The 17,235-nt window shown below is 43.5% G+C and overlaps 1 protein-coding gene across 3 annotated transcripts in view; it reads right to left on the bottom strand.

The window, feature by feature from the left end:
* Window positions 1–17,235, bottom strand: part of STARD13 (StAR related lipid transfer domain containing 13) — a 289,013-nt gene that overhangs the window by 123,527 nt on the left and 148,251 nt on the right. Inside the window, exon 1 of one of the 3 annotated variants that reach the window (XM_069012187.1) lies at window positions 16,271–16,450. The exons of the other annotated variants lie outside the window; for them this stretch is intronic. Coding sequence (XP_068868288.1) covers window positions 16,271–16,394 — 124 coding nt within the window. The 5' untranslated portion in view covers window positions 16,395–16,450. Of the gene's footprint in view, window positions 1–16,270; window positions 16,451–17,235 lie in introns of those variants that run through there. 3 annotated transcript variants of the gene reach the window in all.

The following is a 17,235-nucleotide window of genomic DNA, read 5'->3' as shown; positions in this document are numbered from 1 at the left end:
GGTGGCAGCTGAAGAGATGGCTTTTCCCAGTCTGTCACTGCAAGCAGGTCTTTGGTGCTGTCACTTGGCTAGGATTATGGCAAGAAATAAGCACCACCGTGGGGCAATTCATTCCCCTTGTCTCACACATCTATTTCAGGATGACAGGACTTGCTTTCAGAGGTACCTATTTCTGTCTTGACTGTGAAGGACCTGGTGTGACTAGCTCAATCCTTTTAGAAGGCATCCCCACTAGACTCACTGCTTTCAAGTCAGGGCAGATGCTTTTCACTCAGTATGTTATTTATAACATGAATCAAGATTGTGTGGATAGAGCATAAAATAGAGCCTCCATTCTGAAGACTAAAAGAAACCAAAGTGGAAAAGGAATGAATATTTCTTTTCTCAAGTATTTTTGTCAGTTGGTACAGCTTAGTTGACTTGGCTGCTACATTCCCATTTTGGGATCCAACCTTAATCTAGAGTTCAAGTTGAAGCTATGCTCCCACAGAGCTGACAGGTACATCAGTGGCTGTGTCACACAACTTGGGAAGCTGGGGAAATGCCAACATGGATTGTATTCACACCCTCATTGGCAAGACAAGTCTAAGAATGCTGTCCTTGGGATAGGTTTCTTTGCCTCTGCCATTTCACTAGCAGGGTCTGCATAGAGAATGGCTGAAAACTTATGTGTTAAGAAAGCCAGGGAAGAATTAAATGTTAACTTCTTCCTACTGATTATTTCCTACTTACATTATTGCTCAGTGTTTCATCCCCTGCAATTGTGTGAACATGTATGTTTTAGTCAGGCATCTACTGGCAAAACTGAGATGAGACTTCCGGTGTAAAACAATGCCCTCGTTTAAAGAAGTAAGTCATCAAATAAGGGCATCTATAAATAGAAAGGGTTGTAAAAACAAATAGGGGAAAGCATCTGGTTTGCAACATCTTTGCACAATTTGCAGTAGCTAAATCTGGACTCAATTAATGACCTGTTTATTTTCCAAAATTTCAGTAAAATGCCTTGGCAAAAACTTAATTTCTCTCTGGAGAACATCTTACTTCCTTCCATATGTTGCCCGATCTGTCACAGCAATAAACTCCTTCCCAGCTTCAAGATCCCTAATGACTGCACCAACTGATGCTTTCCATAAAAGAAGAGATAATGGTTCCAGCCCTCTACAAGTCATGATTCTCCCTTAAGAGAAAGCAACACAAAGGAGTACAAGAGCGAGTGAGTGCCCTGTGTTACAGCTTCTGTTGTGACCTAGAATCCAGAGATTTAAACCAGTTCCTACCTACAATTCATCCCAGCTGTTTTATAATCCTTCTGAATTCGATAGTTTCTTTAAAATGCTGCCATGCCACGATTAATGTATATGCCTTCACTTTGTAAACACTTGTCCTGCTGTCCTTGTTGTTTAGGGTGCCTTCCAAAGAAACAGCTTAGGCCTTTTAGTAATTACACATGTTTATGGTTTTGTATAAAACAAACCAGATGTTTCAGAGTCAATTTCATTTGGTGGTGTCTTGTCTAACCTAGATTCTGAAATGTATTTGTCCTCTATTTGAATCAGATTAGGTATAGTATCTTCTCTTTTATTATATGTTGGAAATATGGATGTTCTGGTACCTTCCTCTTTCTGATGAACTCAAAAATCCAACCACACTGATTTAATAGATAGTAATTTTAAAAGAATACACTGTTGATTTAGAAGTTAAATATGACAAAACTGACTAGTCCACATGATTCAAACATTTAGTAATTTAAATTTGTACTGCATTTAAATTCTCTGCTGAATTCAGACCATAATCAAATTATCAGTTTTGTTCTGAAACAAAAGCACTTGGAGCTGCTAGGGATATACAGAGAGCGCAAATGTAATTACCAAAATACTCATCTGCCAAGCTGATATAGAACTGTATGAATCTGATTCTCTAGGAGCTAATGTTTCTTTATGTTCAGGACTGATGGAGTTAGTCAAGTCAGGATGATAAAAGCCATCCTTACATCAGAATTCAGAGTGTTTCTGCTGGTTTTAGAGAAGCTCTTTATTTTTCTTAATGTGACTGGCAGAAAAACAAATGATCCAAATCTTTAGCTGATAATGAAGCTGTGAAAGTTTCTTCCCAGGAAAAAAACTGGGCAAGTTCCAAACACCTCACCATGTGGCAGAAATTAATGTAGAGGCTCAGTGTATGTGTGTTTAGTTATGCACGTTAAGGGTGATTGCGGACAGTTTGAAAGTTGACTGTGTCTCTCTGGTTGTATAATTTCCCAGTTTATTCAAAGGAAGCTGGTGGGCTCAATGCTGTCATGAGGCTTGAAATTCTCAACTGAGAAAAGTAAGAGATGATATGGTAAATGAAGTAATAAATTATGCAGAAAAGAGGAAACAGTTGTCATTTTTACCTCCCTATGATACCAGAAATACAGTGATGTTCAACAAAATTTTAAATCTACAAATTAATATTTAACAATTGAAATTATGAGTGCTATACATTGGTTTTACTTGCAAGTACATGATTTGAGTCACTAGTTATACTTTTACCCAGCAGTCCACCTCCCATCATTTTTCTCTCTATCAACTCCTCTAGCAGCTGCCTATATTGTATGAATTATTTTCTGATACTTTCTTTAGTGAGCTGTTATGAAGCTGAACATTTACCTTCTCTCAGACAGTGACTTCCACAAATGGAAATGGTGCCAGCCTTTGCTGAAAATCCTCACTTCACCACATCTATAGAGACACCCTACTCCCTATGACTGGGGCAGGGGCCAGGAGCAAAGGATTTAACTCAGTGTAACTGAAATGAGGAGCCTCGAGCCTCCAGGACCCACATCTAGCACAACAGCAGCTGGCTGGGGGCCCCACATATAAAATAAGCCCTTAGGGAGCGCTGGTGACCAGGGTGTGGCACAGCAGTTTGCAGGAAGGGTGCTGGGGCAGTGCCAGCCCGACCAGGGAGCAATGGTGTCCACCTGGCAGAAAGCCACGGCCCCGCTCAGCTCCGCACTCGGCACGGCTGGCACTGCTGCCCAGACAGCTCTGGTGGGAACACGCTGCCGGTGCGGGGTGGCAGCTGAGAACACAGCTGTGGGAGTGTGCCCAGGTGGAGGAACTTCTCTGTTTAATGACAGGATGGGGAGATCAAGAGCCCAGCTGACCTGTATCTGCACCGATGCACGCAGTATGGGCAACAAACAGGAGCAGCTGGAAGCTATTGTGCAGCAGGAAAACTATGACATAGTTGCCATCACAGAGACGTGTGGGGATGGCTCAAACAATTGGACTGCTGTGATGGGTGGCATAGACTCTTCAGAAGGGATAGGCAAGGAAGGAGTGGTGGTGGGATAGCTTCGTAGGTTAGAGGGTGTTTTGATTATCTGGAGCTTGATGATGGTGATGACTTGGTTGAGTGTGTATCGGTAAGAATCAGGGGGAAGGCCAACAAGGCAGACATCCTAGTGGGAGTTTGCTGTAGACCACCCAAACATGATGAAGAGTAAGACAAAATATTCTGTAAGCAGCTGAGAAAAGTCTCACAATCACTAACCCTTGTTCTCATGGGGGACTTCCTCTCACCAGACATCTGGAAACAAAAGAATCTGGCACTTCCTGTTATTAAGCTTCATATTGTTGGTGATTGCCCAGCCCTCTATCAAGGTATCTCTGCAGGGTCTCTCTGACTTTGAGGAAGTCAAGAGCTCCTCCCAGTTTAGCATCATCAGCAAACATAGTACACCTTCAAGTTCTGCATCCAAGCTGTTTATGAAGACACTGAAGAACACTGGCCTGTCCATCCTTTATTGGATGCAGGCAGAAACATAGTGACAGAGGATGATGAAAACACTGTAGTACTTAATGCCTTCTTTGCCTCAGGTATTAAATAGTAAAACCAGTTGTTCATGGGGTACTCAGTCCCCTGAGCTGAAAGACAGTGACAGCGAGCAGAATAAAGCCCTCATAATCCCAGGGGAAATGGTTAGTGAGCTGCTCTACCACTTACACACACACAAGTCTGTGGGACCAGATAGGATCCACCCAAAAGTACTGGCTGGTAAAAGTGCTCACTGAACCACTTTCCATCATCTACCAGTAGCTCTAGCTAACTGGGCAGGTCCCAGTTGACTGGAGGTTAGCAAATGTGACCCCCACTTACAAAAAGGGTCAGAAGGAGGATCCAGGAAACTACAGACCTGTCAACCTGACCTTGGTCAGGGAAGGCCATGGAGCAGACCATCTTGAGTGCTGTCATATGGCACATGTAGGATAACCAGAGAATCAGGCCCAGCCAGCATGGGCTTATGAAAGGCAGGTTCTGCTTGACCAGCCTGATCTCCTTCCGTGACAAGGTGGCCCACTCAGTGGATAAAGGAAAGGCTGTGGATGCTGTCTACCTGGACTTCGGTTTTGAAACCTTTTCCCACAGCATTCTTCTGGAGACACTGGCTGCTTATGGCTTGGACAAGTGCACTCTTTATTGGATAAAAAACTAGCTGGATGTCTGGCCCCAGAGAGTGGTGAAGAATGGAGTTACATCCAGTTGGCAGCTGGTCACCAGTGGTGTTCTCCAGGGCTTAATACTGGAGCCAGTTCTGCTTAATATCTTTATGGACAAGCTGGACAAGGGGATCTAGTGCACCCTCAGTCAGTCTGCAGATCAGGCCAAGTCAGGTGGGAGTGTTGATCTATTACTGTAACCTGCAGCCGTAGGGAGGAGGAGGAGAGAGATCCAGCAGGCAGGAATTGTGCAGCAAGATTGATTTATTTAATTATTTTACAAACTCTTTCATAGACTTTTTTCTTCACAGTCTAATTGGACAAAGGATCAGCCACCCCCCTGGGGCGACTGGCTAGAATCCTAAAACATCCATTGTCAAAATATTTTTCTACTGTACCATAAACAAGGCTTTGCAAGGTTGCAGGTGTTTATAGTTTATAGAACTCTGCTAATATCTTTGTGAGAGAGAAAAGTATCTCAAGGGCTTAGAAAAAAGCAAGAAAAATTCTTGCTAGCAGCAGTATTTGTATCCACAATGATCTGCTGGAGAGCAGGAAGGCTCTGCAGAGAGATCTGGACAGGCTGGATCAAAGGGCTGAGGCCAACTGTGTAAGGTTCAATAAGGCAAAGCGCTGGCTCCTGCACTCAGATCACAACCCCAGGCAGTGCTGCAGACTGGGGGGCAGTGGCTGAGAAGCTGCCTGGCAGAAAAGGACCTGGGGTGCTGGTCAACAGCAGCTGAACATGATCCAGAGCATGGATCCAGGTGGCCAAGAAGGCCAATGGCATCCTGGCCTGGATCAGCAATAGTGTGGCCAGCAGGACCAGGGCAGTGACCCTGTACTCAGCACTGTTGCCCTGTACTCAGCAGTGGTGGGGTCACACCTTGAATCCTGTGTCTCGTTCTGGGCCCCTCACTACAAGGAGAACATTGAGGGGCTGGAGCATGTCCAAACAAGGGCAATGGAGCTGGGAAAGGGTCTGGAGCACAAGTCCTGTTAGGAGCAGCTGAGGGAGCTGGGGTTGTTTAGCCTGGGAAAAAGGAGGCTCCGGGGGGAACCTTACTGCTCTCTACAACTGCCTGAAAGAAGGGCATAGTAAGATGGGGATTGGACTCTTTCAAGTGATAGGACAAGAGCGAAGAGCCTCAAATTGCACTAGGGGAGGTTTAGATTGGATATTAGGAAAAATTTCTTCACCAAAAGGGTTGTTAGGCATTAGGCTGCCCAGGGAAGTAGTGGAGTCACCATCCCTGGAAGTATTTAAAAGACGTGTTGATGTGGCAGTGAGGCACATGGCTTAGTGCTGGACTTGGCAGTGCTGGGTTAATGCTTGGACTTGATGATCTTAAAGATCTTTTCCAGTCTAAATTATTCAATGACTTTATTTATAATTAAAAACATTTATTGAACCAAAGCAAACTTTTAGGAGTGTTTTTAAACACTACTTACTAAATTTCAAATGGGTATCATATGCATAATGAACTTATACAATATTTTAATATTACTCATGCCTCTTTAGTTTTGTGCCTTGAGATAGATGGTTACATATTTGTTTCTGAAGTAACATTTGCAAGTTGGGATTGCAGCAAAATATTTGCTAAAAAAGAGTATGAATAGTTCACAGACTTGTCAGAATCCATCTGTTTGTGTCTATTAATGGGTGCATTCCCAGCTGTGGTCTTTCTAATGTAATAAATAAAAAGTTTCTTTCTTACTATAAATCCAATGGCTGAAATCTCCTTGTAAAATTGATTTATTTCAATAAAAATCTGTCCTTATGTTAAAGACACCTCTTAAAATGAGCAAGACCATGAGATGCCATTCGCATATCATTTCAGCAGTCATCTGACACCTAAACGACTCAGTCTCAAATAATTTACTACAGCATTTTTCTGGATAAGCTGTGAAAGAGCATGCCATTCAGATCAGGATGAGGGGACAGTGATGGGAAAAAAGAGGCATATTTAGCAGAGGAATGAGAGGCACATCAAAAATAACCTAAGGGTTGGGACAAATGCTTAGGTCCTCGCTCCTTCATGCAATGAATCCAACATAAATTTACCCAGGTATGCAACATATTTTTGAGAAGTCTAAGCTATGAACTGATGCAGGAGGTTCCTAAATCTTTAGGAACCCTTTTTTTTTTGTAATGCTATGTGTAATTTTTTGGTATTTTGACTGAGAGAAGTTACATTTCTAACTGTGGTTTTGACTTGTATCTTTCAACATTCTCTTAAGCTATCCTTTTCTGGAGCTGGCAGCTACCCTACATTTCTTCATAAATTACAGCAACAGAAGTCCATATACAAAGATATTTCAAACTAATTTTTGCTCAAATTCAGACAGATCTACATATGATCGAAGGAACATTTGAACTATGCTACTGTCCTGAGGCAATTTCCCCTTAAATTCTTTCTATAACAAAACCAATACCCCAGTTTTGTGGCTGACTTTTAAAGTGCTTCTGTAGTAAATGACCTGTGAAGGTTCAGTGCCCTTCTGCATCATCATGGCCTGGAAAACCAGTCCTCCCCAGAAAACATTCCTTGGTTTATCAGAGCACCAGTGCCATTCATTTAGCTCAAGCATCAGAAGAAACCAATTATCCCCACATTATTTTTACATCTGTGACAAGTAAAATTTGTGAAGTATTTATAGAATTAAGCAAGCTATTTTGAAGTTAACGAACTTATCTTGCTGCCGAAGAAATACCCATGGTTTGAACAGCTTTTTGCTAAGTAGAAATTTTATGTCACAGTGTTTTGAATCAAATTCTTACAGCTTAAAGAAACACCACATTTTTAAATTTCAGTGCCTCCTCTTCCACTGTACAACAGCATGTTGCTGGATCTGTAAAAATGATTTCTGTAAAAAAGGTTTTATAAAAAATCTTTTCTATGTACTTACTGTTCAACAGCAACAAAGAAAAAATCACTATCACTATGAAATTATTTGTTGAAATGCAATTCACTCTGGTGATTATATACACCAGAGTATGTTTAGTTTTGATTGCCATGCTAGCTGAAAACATCTTATTTTTTAATTTTCATAAAATGTGTTCCCCTTTTACATTGCTAGGTGTCCTGCTGCAAAAGCTCAGAAAATAAGGCTTCTGGGTGGCACTCTATTCCTGAGGACAGAGAATGCCTGGAATAGTGCACTAGCTTAACAAAACCAGCTATTGTGTCCAATATTGTGACGCACGATGTGTACACACACTAATTGACATTACTGTATGTAAATTACTGCCCTCTACTGGAACGACGGGCAGAGTGTTTCACATGAAACGGATTGTTACGTAAAGTAATTAAATTGCTTGTTGACGTCTGGTGTTTTATGGAACCAAGTGCCATGAGTTCCGGGTGCTCCTGATCCCTCCTTGGAGCATAGCTGTTTGCTGCACACATACCTGCGTGCATTCAGCCTTTTGCAGTACCAGGTGCACCAGGCTGGTCTGATTGCCAAAATATTTTCCTTTTCAATTGTAAACAGGACGTGCAAAGGAGCTACAAAAGTGCAGTCTTCTTGTCAATGCTCTAATGTCAGTCAAGGAACTTTCTACACTGTCGTATTTTTAAGCATGTAATAATCATAAGAAAATATCACAAGTTCTTAATGAACTGAAAATAATATTTTTAAACCCAAATTTCCAAGAATTATTACACAGGCATCACTTCTTTAAAATCATGAGGTTGACTTGAAACTGACATTTTACAAAATAAGTTTTTTCCTTGGCTTTTCAGACTCTGAAATTCACATTTTCTTTTTAAATTTGCTATGCAAATATGCTTAAGTAGAAGTGAAAGCTGGGTTTCTCAATGAATTGGGACTCAAGGAGATGATTTTCAAAGGAGTTATGATATACAGCAGCACAAGATTTGGCCATGGCATGACAGAAAAATCAAAGAAATAAGGAAGAGCAAGACAGAACATCTGTCTCAAGAAATCCAAGAAGTACAAAATCCAAGAAGACAAATGTGAGTCAAAGCACTGCTGTGAAACAAGGCCAATGCCTGGCAAGTATTGCACATATCAAATTGTTAAGTCTTCTGAGTTCTTGGAATCCCTAGAAATATGACAATATGGGACATTTGGAAGGGTTTTTTCATTAAAGCAAAAAGCAGTAAGACAAAATTAAGAATTGGGACTTCAGGATTCCTGAAATGAAACACCACATCCTACTGTAGCTGGGAAAGCGGAAGACTGGGAGTCCAGTCTCCAGGGCCTTTCTGGGCCCAGAAATGTCACATGTTTTGGAATTTGCTGGCCAGGTACCAACAGACTATTGATGTTCACTAGGCAGCTAAAAGTTTATTGTGGATATAAATGTTCCATATAAATGTTCTGGCATAGTTATTATTATAAATAAAGTCACTTGCATGGGGATATGGAAGCAGCCTATAGGATTACAGTCATATGAATAAATATAAAAAACACCTAGTAGGAAATAAGAGAGAAGATACATTATTTAATATGCCATGACTGATATAAAGAAGCAATCTTGGAATGGAAAATCATCATCACTGTTTAATGCCAGACAAATACATTAAGTATTTTTATCAGTCTATATAAGTTCCTATATATCTTAGAAAAATATGAGCACCAATAAACACATTTATCTAAAGGATACTTAAGAATACAGGAACTTAAACAGTATTGTATTGTATTTACTGCTTCTGGAAAAATAGTACTATCAATTGTTTCCAATATTATGGTCTGCAAACATCAGCAATAAGTACAATGTTTACAGGAATTCTCCATAAAGGCATAGTGTAGAGAATTGACAAGGTATCAGCCTTCTTCTAGTCACATAGAAGCACCTGTAGGTGGAATAAGCTGAGCTCATGTATATGTGCAGAGAGAAAAGGAGAAATATTTGTTTACTTAGAACTGCAAGAACCTTGTGAATGCTCAAGGAACCACAGAAAGCTGGTAGCAAAAAAAACCCCAACCAAACAAAAAACCAAACCCAAACCAAACAAATCCAAACCAGCCAAAAACTGTACTGTAAAAAGGACTGACATCATAACTTTCCAGGGAAAAAAAGTGTATTTTCTAAAGGTTAATGTGTCATTGAAATCGGTGAACAGTGAAGCTCCAGAAAGATGGAGACCTATCAAGAATCTTTTCTAAAGCTATCAAATAGAAACTGACTGATTCAAATAGTATCCAATTCTATTGCCAGCACTGATTCCCCATTTTATCAGCTGAGATTTGTATCTCATACTGTCAGGAAATTAAGTATTCAAAACTGGATTTCTTTTAGGAAAATAATCCCTGATACAACTCTCTCTGATGGAAGCAGTACTCGTTCAATTACAAAATCTATGTATTAAATGTAAAACCAGAAAATGAATGTGGTTGCCACCCTAGGAACCTCTGCTACTTCTCCATGATCACTCCAAATGTTACATGGCAAACTGCAGCAGAGCCATGAGAATGAGAAAAATACATCTTTCTCTGGACTTTGAGACAGTGGGGAGTCCTCCATCACTCCCCCTTCACAGTCTCATGCTGATACAGAAATACTTGGCAGGTCAAACATATTGGTGTTTTTGTGATTGTACTTCTGGAATTAACTTCTTGTTGCTGAGGGTCATGAGAGCTTGGCAGCAGCAGAACCAACAATGGTGATATTTTGCCACTACTGTCCCCTTTTCAGATTCAAACACTGGCCTTCAAGGAGTGCCTGGGGAAGGAGATGGAACTTAGAGGATACTGACATAACCCATAAAACATAGGTGCAAAGAAAAGCCTCTTCATGCTTTAATAAAACTAATCTAAAACCCCTCCTCAGATTAATAGAGAATGTATGGCATGATTAATTTAATTTATGAGATCAATGACTACTTTTTTGGCTACTACATTTTCTTTAGGACTGAGAGCAGAAAATTTCCTGGCATGCCTGGCCAAATGAATCACTCATAAGTCACTTTCTTTCTTTTCTAAAGCACTCCATCATGAATAAAGAATGTCTTTCATAACTTTTCTCCTTGACAAAGGACAGTCTTTTCCCATTGATGGGGCTGGGTTAGAGAGGAATTTACACATATACATCTTATCAATGTACATGAGAAAATCAGTATCTTGTACTCTCCAGTGCACTGGTGGGGACAGAGACTGCAACATCTCTACTTTGCTTTCTAAAAATGTTATGTGCATGATTTTAAAATAGAACACAAAAGTATGCCCACCAAATACCACATTTTTCACATGTACATCTCCCACACTCCTTAATGAAAACAGACCTTGCAGAATTATTTTATTAAAAAAATCCACTCATTTCATGAATGGCTTTAAAGTAGATCAATCTGCCACATTTGCACTGTACACAAAGGTCTTAATTGAGAATAAATTTCAGTAATGTAATAATACCAAGATGCAGCAGACTCAAGGTTGGCCCCATACGGGGACACCTGCCTTTGCTCAGGTGTTCTCAGAGACCTGGGAGCCTGGTAAACATGTTTCCTTTGGAGTTTCCAATGACTTCACCCCAAAATAAACTTCAGCTTTGTAGAGTAACAACTTCAAAAGCAAGTTCTTGAAAATGTTGCATTTTAAATGAAAACTAAAATCGATGAGGAACCTATAGATTTGATTTAATTTCTTTAATTAGGCTGCAGAAACATAGCTGCTCTTGCCTCCATACAGGCAGGACAGAAGACTGTGCTAAAATTCACGTAGTTCTGGTTGTGACCACTAGTTTTTTAAGACTAACTTTTCACTTCTGTATTCCCCAGGATCAACAGATCAGCAGGTGCCAAGGAGCACCACGCTGCCAGAGGTGCAATTACAGACTTAGGCTTGTTCATTTGCACCCAATAAAGCCACAAGTACCCACAAACCAGCCACCAATTATTTTTGAGAGGAGCAGGTGAATTGCCTTGTCATCTCTGCCACATGCTGAATGTGGCAGGTAGTTTCTGCTGGACAAATTATTCTCCATTTTCTACCTACATCAGATAATGTTCAGCTTCATCTCCGATATAAATCACATTCAGTCACATTTGAAGAGATACTTGTAGCGGCCAATCAATTTATAAGGTCCTCCTGAATAGTTAAGGACACCTAAGAGTAGGACTTCTAAAACTTTCCATTTAAAGGTCATAATTTTGGCTTCTTTAGTCTAAGATTTTCTTTTACTCACGAGTCTGCCTCATGTTCCTCTTTCAGTTTTGGAGCTTTAGGTAATCAATTTCTAAGAAAAAATTAGTCCACGGTATATTGTCCCACCATACCTTTTCATGCCACTTGATTTGAAACATTAGGGCTTCATCCTTTGGAACAAACCTCTGCAACCTCACAAGGAAGGTCAAAGGGTCAGTTTAGCACTGGTGACTGAAAAATCTGTGCAAACTTGGACAAGTTTGAAATGTCAGTCTGAGCAAACCACTGTAGGTGTGGTGGAAAACTTGGCCCCAAATTCCTTTTACCCAAAGCACAGCCAAGCCAAAAAAAGAGTGGGAGTGTCTGAAACTGGTCCCCAAAACTACCCCAGGGAATTGCTTCTGGAGAGCTGTGTAGCTAAGTATGAGCTGGGACAGTGCTCAAGGGTGTCCTGTCTGATACGGGTGTCGCAGCAGGCAGTAGAGAGGATGTCAATGGAGAGATAAGAGGAATTGTACTGGAAGAGCTAGAGGAGATCAAGTAGGGATTAAATCTCTTCAAGAACACAGAACATACAAAGGGTTGTGGGACATGAAGCTCAGGTGAGAAGAGATTTGTCAAAAAGACTGAGGGTGTATCTGTGCCACAAACGCAGTGGAGGCAGCCTTACGGAGCAGAAATCCTGGCTGCAATCCATGAAGATTGCTAAACCACAGCTAAACGCTAAACCTCAGAAATCAGAGACAAAGATTTCTCTTATTAGAAGAATGCTAGGGTCACAAAATTAAGTTCACAAACGTCAGTAATTCTCAGAATTGAAGTCACCTGCTTAATACTAACTCAGGCCTCTTCCCACTAGGCACTAAAACAAAGTCATCTTCATCTGCACATGCAGTTTCCAAGGACCCCATCCGATGATGGGCAATGGTCATGTATCAGCCCTGCTGCAGCTCTTGCAGGTGAGAGACAGAAAAAACCCAAGTGTCTGAGACTATGACAAGTTAATGGTGCCCCTGTGGCAGAGCACCTTCCATTCTTCTCTGTTTTACACCAAGTCACTTGTAACCAAATCTGACCAGACCACCAGAAACTGCAAGTTATTCATTCCCTGGGTGCAGCACAGTTAGACCCCAAATGCTCATTTGCACATGTTGTGCAACAGCAGCCACTGACAGCCATCATTTGAATACTGAAGTAGATAACTCAAGTTCTAACTCACAAGAGCTGATATTCCTGACGTTCAGCCTCATTTTGCCACTTGTTTCTATCTGTAAAATGGGAACAATGTAACCTTGCAGCTTCTAGAAATACAACTAAAACATTAATGGTATGACATATTCAAGACAGTGCTCCTAAGCACCAGGCTCATGAACACCTGAGGGAATTCATAACTCTGTGCTCAGTCCAGGATCTGAGAAAGCTGAAGTACAGCAGGCTCTAGTTTAAGAGACTCAGTAAGAGGGATCATCACCTTCTGCAGTAAATGAGGAAAAAAAATTGTAAGGAAAAAAAGGGTGAGGTGATCATGTCAATCAATCTTGTCAGTCATGTCAGTCATGACAATCCTACCCTACCAGGGGGCTGTGCAACACAGCAAAAGGGATCCTTAACTACAGTGTTTCCTGACTGCAAAGTTGCTTCAGTTGCCTGAATTTAAAAACTAAATTTTAATTTAATTTTATTTTATTGTATAGTAACTGTAAGAATCCCAGATAGAGGGTGGCACTTTCCCCTTACATACCAGGAATGTAAGAACTGAAACTTCCTGGGTTTCATGATGATCATGATTTGAGCAGGGATCTCAGAATTACCTTAGGTCATCACTTTTGGAGAATCTGTTAAATACCTAAGTCAAATTCCTTAAACCATGGTTTTCAATAATGGCAAAGTGGTTCAGGATTAAATTAAACCAACAGTATTTCATATAACTTTTCAGGTGAATAGGTCCCCACAGGGAGTTAAAATTCTAGTACATTTCCCATTCAGTTTGTGAATTCCAATTTAAACCATAAGCATAGTGGAAACAGCGTAAAATACCTCTGCAAAAATTATGAAAAGCACAAAAAACCCCTAAGGGCACAATTTTTGGCACTGTAGAGGGTACACCCATTGTTTAGAAAACAAATCCCAGTCAGTGAATCAGAAAAAGTGACTAAGAGCTGGTGGGCATCATAGATCTGTCCTGAATAAGAGACAGTACGGAGCAGCCCTTTCCAGGAGCATGCCAGGAGCCAGGCTGCTGCTCATCACCTCTGCTGTAAAGGGTGAGGGAGGGAGGGAGGGGAGGAGCACACTGTAGCAGGCTTTTTATGTACAACCTACTTTCCACAGCAAGCCAGCCATGCTCTCTGCCTCTTTGGGAGCAGCTGAGTCAAAGTTCAGCTCTCTCCTTGCTCTAGCCAAGATTCAGCTCCTTTCTCCAGCTCACACCCCTGCTGCTCAACAGTGTCCTGCTGCCCTCTGCTCCAACACATGGACATCAGGGCAGAAGGTGTTCCCAAGCAGCCCTGGGGAAAGCCCTGAGTAACCTGCTCTGCTCCCAGTGCTGATCCTGCTCTGAGCTGGAGACTAGACCAGAGAATTCCCAACACCTCATCCAACCCTAACAATTATATCATTTTAATGAATTATAAAAATGTGCTTACTTTCTTTACATATTTATGTTGGGCAACTGGTGTCTGGATCCTTAACAAATAGATAAAAGAGTAAAGCAGACCAAAAGAGTAACTACGTAAGTGCCTGCAAAGCCATCATCACAGTGAGGATTTAATCACAAGTCTTTATTTGGCCTGATGGTTGGAATAGGACAGCACACTGATGATTAAAACTGCATTTTGTTTTGGTCATTTCTCTTTAACATTAGGTACCAGTTACACTGCTGCTCCGATGGCCAGTCAGAGCTGAACTACAATGCCAGCTTTGAGGAAAAGGATGGAACTTGTACAACTATCTACCTGACTGGGACCAGATCTATTGTGATGGAGAAGAAGCTGGTCTGGCAACCAGCAAACAGTGACACATTTAGATCAGCTTAAATTCCCTTCTCATTAACAAAAGCTGGGAGAAGAGGCCTAGGAATATACACTGCAGCTACACAGGTCAGCACAACAAACAAATATAAAAACAAAGACAAAAATGCCAGAGACAGAAAAGCATCAGAACAAGAGAACATATCTGGCATCAACAGTTATTTGTACACATTTCATTATGATGTCAGATAAGTAATTTAATTAAAGAGCAAGTGCATGAGTGTCTCACCAGAGTACTATGAATAGTACTTAAATTATGGCAGTGCACAAACCCAGGACATTAGTATTCTATCCACCTTAAATAAAAAGTTTTGACTCCATCAATTTTAATACCCAGTTGCTTTAAGAAGTTGGTTACAGTATCATGGCAGCCTGCCCAGGTTCTCTGCTCAATCGAGCAGTAGTTGTCTTTGACCAAAAAAGAAAAAAATAGCCAACAGTATCCTTGCTGAATGTCTGCTGGCATCTGCTATCAATATAGGAATAAGGCAATTAAAGGTAAATTAAAAAATTAAAAGTTTAGTATTTTGGTTAACCATACTATTACAAAATTAGTCGTGTTAGTAATTATTTATTAAAGCTACCCAGTTTAGATGAATTTTTAAAAAAACTACATGCAATTTTTATCTATTACTTTAATTGTATGTACATAAGAACTAATGTACTGTAGACATGGTCTGAAAACCTGCATCATTTACCTCTGCATTATACAATACCAGCATGTCACAGTGCCCTGGACAAGGTCACCAAACTCCTAACAATGCTGTAGGATGTGGCAGAGGAATCCATCTTTACAAATTAGGCTTCATTATACATGATCCTGCTCATAAATCTTGTTGTATTGTTTTCCAGTATAATAACTTTACCTTGCACTTGCATGTACCCTGTAGGTCTTCTAATTCACAGAGTATTTTACAAATACAAATTGGATGTGTGCTTGTGTGCATAAACCGACTGTGCTGCTGCAACAGCAATGCTCTAAATGAGACCCGACCTCACCGAGCACCTGCCCTGCTCTGTGTTCTTCAGGTCCCCACCTGGGGATGGAAAGGCTGCAGGAGGCCGGTTGTCCAGAGCAGGTAGGTGACCTGAAGCTATAAAAGCGCTTGAAAAAAACCAGACCATGTTGCTTTGGGACTTGTGGTACTTCTCACATGCAAACCATATGAGGAACCAACCTGGTTGGTTAGACTTAGAAAACTGATCAGAGAAGCAGGTGAGCCTGCTTCCCGGAGGCAAAGCCAACCCTCTTCATTTCGGAGATGCTCAGAAGGCGCCTCCGACACGGAGCGACCGCCAGGCTTAGCCCCGAACCCGACTGCTTGTGCGAGCACCCCCGCGCTGCCCGCCAGCATCCGGGCAGGTGCTGCCTGCAAGGGCTGGGGGTCCGACCAGTCTGCACCCGGCTGCTGCCCGCAGCCCGACCCGCCCGGACACTGCCGACCGCGTTCCTGCCGGGAGCTCCCCGTCCCGCCGGGCCGAAGCCGCGGGGTCTCCTCGCTCCGGCGGCGGCAGCGGAGCTGGTGTCCCCCAGACGTCCCCCCGGAGCGGGACCCCTCCGCGCCGCTGGGACCGCGACGTCCCCCGGGGTGTCCCCTCGGGCCGCCGAGGGCAGGTAGCGGCGGCCGCGGCGCGGCAGGGACTGACCTGCGAGCCGCCGCTCCCGGACATTCCTCCACAGCAAGTCCCAGGCTTTGGCGGTGGAGTCCCGCAGCTGCTCGCTCAGCGACCTCCGGAGCTGCGCCTTGGCCGGGCGGCGCTGGCTGCTCATCCTCGGCGGCTCCGCATGCTGCCCCGGGCAGCCCCGCTCAGCGCCCGCGGCCGCTCTCCTCGCCGGGGACGGGCGGCGGCGGCCACATGGGGCCGCGGGGCAGCCCCGCCGCGCCGCAGCCGCGTCACCGCCGCCCCGGGCGGGCGGCCCTTCCTTCACCTGAGCGCCGCCCGCCCCGGCCCCCGGGGCAGCGCTGCCGCCGCCAGCCTCCCTCCTTGCCTCCCTCCCTCAGCGCCCCGTCCCACGCCCGACGCCTCGCCGCCCTCCGCCCTCCTTCCCTCCCCCGCGCCTCGGCCCCTGCGGGGCGGGGAAGGTGCCCCGGGCTTCGGCCCGGCTCCTGCCCTGACCGGGACCCCGCGCCCCGCGGGCTCAAGCGCCACCGACGGCCCGGGACCCCGCACGTCCCGCGGCCCCGCGCCTAAATTCCGTGACCCCGCTTGTGCCCGTGGCCCTCATTCGGGAACTGTCCGGCCGAGCCCCCGCAGCTGCCCTGCTGTCAGCTCCCAGCCGCTGCCGCCTCCGTGCTCCCGGACAGCGACCGGGAGCTGCCCGCCGCCACCCCAGCCTTGCCGCCCAGCGCTGCGAACGGCCGGCGTCCGCTGCTCCAGGGAGAGGTCACCCGCCACGAGGTGACAGAAAACCTGGCTGGCAACGGGCTGCCTTTTCCCCGGGAGGCTGTAATGGGTGCTTCGCCTGTGCTTCAACTTTTGCGGAAAGAAAATTAGGATTTTTTTTTTTTTTCAGAAGCCTAGGCTTATCAACTCTTCATCCAAGATCAAGCCACAGTCCTCGCAACGCAGCCTCTCCCCTTTCTTTCCCACCTTCTCTGCATTCCACCCAC

The sequence above is a fragment of the Aphelocoma coerulescens genome, chromosome 1, assembly GCF_041296385.1.
Source record: "Aphelocoma coerulescens isolate FSJ_1873_10779 chromosome 1, UR_Acoe_1.0, whole genome shotgun sequence".
Classification (NCBI taxonomy): Eukaryota; Metazoa; Chordata; class Aves; order Passeriformes; family Corvidae; genus Aphelocoma; species Aphelocoma coerulescens.
The sequence above is the reverse complement of the archived record's forward strand: the minus strand, read 5'-3'. Positions and strand labels throughout refer to the sequence as shown.